At 50.7% G+C, this 7161-nt stretch overlaps 2 protein-coding genes across 2 annotated transcripts; one reads left to right on the plus strand and one right to left on the minus strand.

The window, feature by feature from the left end:
* Positions 1-1145: 1145 nt before the first annotated feature.
* FMAN_10563 (uncharacterized protein) lies at positions 1146-2171 on the minus strand (the record flags this gene model as incomplete). Its single annotated transcript, XM_041823964.1, has 1 exon — positions 1146-2171. One exon carries the CDS (start codon positions 2169-2171, stop codon positions 1146-1148), a length of 1026 nt encoding a protein of 341 aa, XP_041689492.1.
* Positions 2172-5212: 3041 nt separating this feature from the next.
* FMAN_10562 (uncharacterized protein) lies at positions 5213-6921 on the plus strand (the record flags this gene model as incomplete). The annotated part of the gene is made up of 3 exons (XM_041823965.1): positions 5213-5490; positions 5542-5716; positions 5776-6921. 3 exons carry the CDS (start codon positions 5213-5215, stop codon positions 6919-6921), a joined length of 1599 nt encoding a protein of 532 aa, XP_041689493.1.
* Positions 6922-7161: the final 240 nt, after the last annotated feature.

Raw genomic sequence — 7161 nt, forward strand, 5'->3', positions numbered from 1 at the left:
ATATGATTCATGATTAGGTACCTACCTACCTAGTTATGACCTATCAGGTTTGACTCGTATCTCTGAAAGTCATCAATCATCCAAAGAACTTAAGAGAAGCAAGTCCGAGCAAGTCTAAACTTAATACTCAGCCCTGGCATTTGTTTCGTTTAGAAAAGTACAGTACGTATCCATCACCCGGCTGCTTCGGGGGTACCCGCATGCACGTTGTGACTACAGTGCAAGCTGGGGTTTAACTACGTTCAAAGAGAGCTGATAGGTGGGCCATATGAGACGAATAGTATTGCGTATATCACCTTGTTAAAATGAAACAGAAGGGATTTAGCAAGGGAATGTTTCTTCCAATGAACCCTAGTATCCAGATATCGTGCCTCGGAATTGCTGTCCTGCCTCACAAGTTCTCAGTGCATGATGACCGCTAGGGTGCTCACATCTCAACCTGAGTGGGGTCTCGGCCGACTTCTTCCCACATCAAACCCTCGAGCGACATTGTAGATCGAGGCTGTGGAAGGGCATTCAGTGTTCCCGTGTGCGACATCAGATAACAACAAGATTCCCTAAACAGCTGAGCTAAATATATATGTGACACATCCAACGCCGATACCATCATTTATTCGTCGTGATACAGGAGCCCGACAGGGCCACTTGTAGATCGGGAATCAATAAGGCGCCAAACACAAACCCCAAACACCAAGAAAAAGAAATTCCTTGTCAAATGACCACAACCAACAACAGCAAAGAACCAACATGACTCCCGTAACACTGCGTCTGTCCTGACTTCGTCTGGTCCCTGTCCCGTAGATTCCTCATCCATTGCATTGCCTCATAATTGGCCTTGAACGGTTGGTCGAGTTGGTATCATAGTTGCCCTAGTCGCTCGTTGGCTTTTTGTCATTCCTCGGTTGACCACCAGAATTCGGGAAGGTATAGTTGAAATTAAAAAAAAAAGAAACGGTTCGCAAGGGTCCCGCCCAGTCGGTCGGCCTCAAAAAAAAAAAAAAAAGACTAACTCAGAGTCATCACAGGTTCGTCTTCCTGAGACAAGTTTTTCTTTGTCGACAAACCCGACTCAAGATTTCCGCTGGTACGGCTCTCGGGTTGGCAAGCCGTGTTCTGGAATCTGTCTCAGATTGATGCAAACTAAATCATGTTGTAATCATGTTAAGTCCGTATCGTGGGTCAGGCTGTCGCAGAACTCGGTCGACCTCACTCGCACTAAAGACGTGCTCGAAAATTTCACGATCAGCGGGAACGCTACTGTGGCTTTTGTTTGATCCAGACGAGCTGGAGGATCCAGACCTAGATTTGCCCTTGTTCTCCTTCTTGGTAATCTCGTCCATAATGTGACGCATTGTGCTTTGTAGGGGATCCTCAAAGACAAAGACAACGTATGCAAACTGTCCTCGAAGGTCGGGATCGAAAAGCAATACATCCCGCCAGAGCTCTGCCAGCTCTTGAGGAGGATTGCGGTAACCATTGCCCAAGCCAAAATCCCCAATTACAACACGGTCATATCCGTTGTAAAGACAGATACGGAGAGCTCCGCGAAGCTTATCACGAGTCATCTCACGTTCCTCTGCAAAAGAGTACTTGAGTCCGTTGTCTTTGAGTTTGGGCCATCGGGTTGGTGGTACCGACACGACGGGTAGGTCAAACCAGCTCTCCAGTCTGTCGTAGCGGTCATGTGGTCCACGGCAAACCACAACAGCATCAGATAAGATGCCACCCTGTGATGGAATCGGGTAGTTGTTGGGTTCCGGTGAGTTCGGCCATGGCGTGTTCAATGTGGCTGAGAGGTTACTTCGCCGGCATAGCTTCTCCTCATATCCGACGCATCCAGTTTCCCAGTCACCTCCGGGCCTCCGTTCATTTGCAGCACAAATGAACGGAATCCGCACTCGAGGACCTCCCATAGCCTCGCTTTGTTGTGTATCCATGGCTGCATATGTCAATGCCTTCATGACTGGGTCTCCCACTTCGATTCTGAAGGAGGGTGGCCGAGTCGTAGGCTTCTGACGCTGGATGGCGAGTTGCATGATGGGCTGTCTATAGAGGTAGGAGTATGGTGGGAAAACTTCTCCGTAGTTCTTTTTGACAAGTGGAATGAAATTTCTCTTAGTATCAGCTGCGACCTCTGAAGGCCGCACCCGGCTGGATCTTGGAGGAGCCATGATGAAGGTGTTGGATGTGTGAGCAAGCAGTACGGACTTGTATTGCTGTTAAAAAAGCTTGTAGTCAGGGCGCTATCAAACCAATGACGCCAATAGTGAGAGAATAAGTGCCAAGTTTGAGATGCCTAGCTTGATGAGGAAGAGTAGTGAAAGTGAGTGGCAGTGGGTTGGAGAGATCTGAAGGGCTGGGAATAAGGACTACGATGGAGGGCGGGAAGGTCTTATATGGACACTCGGCCGTGAGTCTGGAGAAACAACACGGCGGAGGAATCTGTCACCGGACGTGATCCAAGGACTCACATTCTGGTTGACTGGCTTCTCTGGGACAAGCGAGTGAGGGAGGGATGGGCACTGGGCTGTGTGACCCAACATGTGCAAGATCTGAACCACTTGTTTAGAACAGACTCGGCCTGAGGCGAGGCAACAAGCCAAAGAATGAGCAGAAGAAAAACAGACCAGCATCACTTTATGGGTACGGCAAGACTTGGTTGCCAAAAACGGGGACGTTTCGCTTGACGACATGTCCTAGCAGGCATATAGGTCTTGTACAGATGAGTTTGGGATGTACGAGCTGCAAATGGTACAGGGCAGCTCGAAAAAGCAAATGCAGGGCCAGACGAATCAAGACAAGCCATAAGAAGGGACAAGAAAAGGGCCCATCAGAAGGCTCAGGGACTGGGAACCACGTATCGTAGTCGACCGGGGATCTGTGCCGTACCAGATCGCAGCCCACCATCACAGGCGTACAGTGCAGTAGGGGCACCGACATCCAAGTTGACGGAACCAGGGTGGGCTACACTGAGCCTCCAATATCGGGACCGTGGGGCATCTGCAAGATCTCACGGGGACACAGGCGCCGCCGCCATCTCAAGACGGAGGCAGCAACCACGCTGGTTGGGCTGTTTGACGACAAGGACCATAGAGGAGGATGATCTTTATCGGCGAGCCTGAGACAGAACTGGCCGGGACATTGTTGCGAATCAAGATCTGTGGCACCCTTTCATCTCGCCTGGTGGAAGCTTGTGTCCAAGCGGATACCCAGGGCGGCGGACCAAAACCAACTTGTGAGAGAAAGAGACAGGAAAGGAGGATGAAGTGTGGATGTGATTGTGATTGTGGGGTGATTTGTGACGACGAGGCTCAGCTAAGCTATGGGGGCCCGAGAAAATGGAAAAGCGAAGAAAAGGGTACGGAGTACGGAGTAGTAGTCTGGGATTGGCATGGGTATCAGAAAAGTGACTGACGGCATCGACAAGGTCGATTCATGCATTCATTGATCGTGTGCGGGCGGGTATGGTATGGTATCCCAGCTAGCCTCATCAAGTACATACTGTATCTAGTATCCGTACATACAGCCAGTTCGGTACAATAGGGATTCCCACATGCTGGGGCTGGCTGGGGCGGAAGCTGTGCAGAGTGCGCAATCGATCGGTTCAAGATGTGAGACATGGAAAACCGCATAAAACCCAGTCACGATGCCTGGGCTGAGACAGGGTTGGTACCGGGGCAAGATGCTACTGTATGCTACCTAGAGTGCGGGAGGTTGCGGTGTGGGCTGCTTGCTTTTTCTTGGACCGAATGATGTCGGGATCTGTCTCTTGTTTTGGTGCGAGGAAATCGGTGAGTTCGCATTTTGGCTTCGAACTAGTCGAGAGAAACACGCTTGTTTCGATTGGGTGGGCTGGTGTCTTGCTATGTCTCGTCAGAAGCATGGTTGTAGAGGGTGAGTGGACGCAATATCTGATTGGAGTATTGACGAGAACATGGTCACTGACGTTTGTTTGATACGATTTTCTGTTAGGTATGTACAGGCGGTGATAGACCGCGGCCTGAGTGAGATCTCAAAGTGGGTGCATGGTGCATTCTGATCCAGGTTGTTTAGGTGAAAGAGAACTCAGAAGAGAATATGTCTTGAACTGGAGATGAAACTGTAGTAAGGTGTCTCTGAAACCGATGTGGAAAGGAAGGGGCACTGTCTGATATCTGATATCCATCCCTTCCCAGATTTCATGTATTCCCTTGTCCCTTCTTTTTCCATTCCAGCTGAGAATCTATTTTTGCATTCCCCAGTTGGCAGTTGCTTTGTCGATGTGACGAAATGAGGTAGCTCTAGCTTGATTAGCTTCAAGCAAGGAAAGCGTGTCCCGGTAGACTGGCTCGGGTCGTGCACCTGCACCTGCCTGAACAACGATACGCACACCAGGGACTAAGTTACCTTAGCCTACCTACTAGGTAAGGGCGACCCAGCAATTTGGTGAGTGTGCGGTGCGTGCGTGAGGTACCATCTCGCTGGTAAGGCAAGGTACAGTAAGGCAAGGTACTGCAATTGAATAGGCGATAAGGTGAAAACCACGTCAAACAAACAAACAAACAACTCTAACCTAAACCGTTCCAAGAACCTCGATACACGCACCGATACCTACCTACCTAAGGTAGTTAGAGTTAGAGAATTCCTAGAACATGTACCTCCTCCTCCTCCTCCTCCTACGTAAGGTCCCTCAGTACCTAAGGCGCCCCGGTTGCTGTAGCCAGCCACTCTGAGTTGGTCAGCATGACATCGACACCTCTACAGGCCATCCCCCGATCTCAGCTCGAGCTCGTCCCAGCAAAATGGAGATCCGATGCGGTACATCTCTTTTAAGGGCCCGCCGCTTGACCAGAACGGGAACCCAAATTCGAGCCCGCCATTCCCATTGGACTCTGCTTTCGTATTCAATCGATAGTACCTGACGGCAAGGCGATTAGGTTACCCTAGACCAGCCCGTGATATTTCCAAAATTTCTCCACAGCCAACCATTCTTCCATCGAAACTTGGTATCCCTTGCGTTAGACTCCACGACACTACTTCAGCCCATTTCACTCACCGACAAAAGGCGTAATTATTTCTCCATCATTACGCGCATGTTTCCGATTTGAGGCGGGTTTGATTCCCAACATAGCAAATTTGGGCTCCATGATTGGGTGTTGAGGAAAGGCACTTCCCAGAGTTAGCCTCTGCTGCTTATACCTTAGAACAACCAACTGACTCGTCATCTCCCACAATGAGATCGTTTCGTGCATCGAGAGTGCCAAGATTGGGAAGACCAAGGCCCCAAATAAGGCCATATGCGGTCAAGGTTCCTCCTGGCGAGTGCCAGAAAGATATCAAAACTGTGGCTGAGCTTAAAGCTTGGGGCCCATCGTCCCATGTGCCTGATGTCGAGGTTTGTGGATGGGTCAGATCAGTGCGGAAGAGCTCAGGGGTACGCTTCATCGACATCACCGATGGATCGTCCATGCGACCCGTTCAGGTGGTCGTGGACAAGAATCTAGCCACGGAGTATGTAGGTCTTGAGTCACACATATTGACATCGGACTGACTTGTCCACAGTATGCGTCCAGGCGCAGCTGTCCGCCTAAAAGGAACATGGGTTGATGAGAGCAGAAAACAATCTGCCATTAATGGGACATCTCAGGCGTCGAGCAAGGGCGAAACGTCAACAGGCTCAGAGCAGCCGGAGCTCAAGGTCTCAGAGGTAGAGGTTCTGGGAGGCTCTGATCCTATGGTACGTCCATCAAGAGCATCCGGACATCACGGATTAGACCTATTCTTACACATATCCAGACCTATCCGATCCAGAACAAATATCAGACCCCTGAAAGTCTTCGCACTATCTCACATCTGCGGCCAAGAACGCCTCTGAATTCAACGATGCTACGATTCCGATCAGATGCCACCGCCATGCTCACACAGTTCTTCTTCCGTGAGCGATTTCAGCAAACGCACCCTCCTATCATCACTTCCTCTGATTGCGAGGGTGCTGGAGAAGCATTTTCCGTCAAAGCATCTTCTGCTGACGAGTTCTTCCGTGATCCCAAGTATCTGACTGTCTCTTCTCAGCTCCATCTTGAGGCTCTCGCTCAAGCGCTCGGCAACGTCTGGACCTTATCCCCAACATTTCGTGCCGAGCAGAGTGATACGTCGAGACATCTCAGCGAGTTTTACATGCTCGAGGCTGAGATGAGCTTCGTTGGTGACATGGAGGAAGTCATGAACCTAACACAACGCATGCTGAACTCAATGGCCAGCGGGTTGAAGGAGCTCAATGCTGCAAAGGAGCTTGAGCAGAACCGAGTTGACTCGAAGGAACCTTCCGAGCGCCTCGCATTCAACGACCTAGTTGACCAGGAACAACTGGATCGTCGATGGCGAGGTATGCTCACCATCAAGAAATGGCCTCGAATCACGTACAGTGAGGCTCTCGAGATTCTTAAGCCTATTGCCGAGCAATTTGAGCACAAGCCTACGTGGGGTTCTGGTCTGCAATCGGAACATGAGAAGTACCTCGCTGAGAAGATAGGTTACGACGAGGCCACAGATGCATATGTTCCAATCTTCATAACACAGTATCCGCGGGATATCAAAGCATTCTACATGCGCCAGTCATCCTCGTCTCCGGCTTCGGGTCTGACAGTGGACTGTTTTGACCTCCTGGTTCCTCACCTGGGTGAACTGGCTGGCGGCTCTATGCGTGAGCACCGTCTGCCTCAACTCGAGGAGAACATGCGGGCCCTTGGTCTAGAAGTTCCCAGCAAGCGATCCGACAAGGGCAAGGAGCTGGCCTGGTATCTCGACCTGCGTCGCTGGGGCTGCCCCCCTCACGGTGGCTTCGGACTTGGTTTCGACCGACTTCTAAGCTACCTCACTGGTGTGCCCAACGTCCGTGATGTTGTCCCCTTTCCACGCCACTACCATCGATGCGACTGCTAAGCGCTGATTCGGACTTGAACATCTCCTCTCATTTTCATTGCATCGGCCGCCCAATATGTTCTTCACCGTCTTTCCACGCCCAACAGAACATTCTCGTTAATGCCTGCCTACTTTGGATAGCCCTCCGCCCTGAGAGATGCGTCCATTTCAGCGAGCAATCTGATACTATGTCTCTTTGCCGTGACACGTCGCGCACACCAAAGCAAGCGACACTTGTGTATCCTACAAGGACAAACGGTC

Source organism: Fusarium mangiferae (genome assembly GCF_900044065.1).
Source record: "Fusarium mangiferae strain MRC7560 genome assembly, contig: FMAN_scaffold016, whole genome shotgun sequence".
Classification (NCBI taxonomy): Eukaryota; Fungi; Ascomycota; class Sordariomycetes; order Hypocreales; family Nectriaceae; genus Fusarium; species Fusarium mangiferae.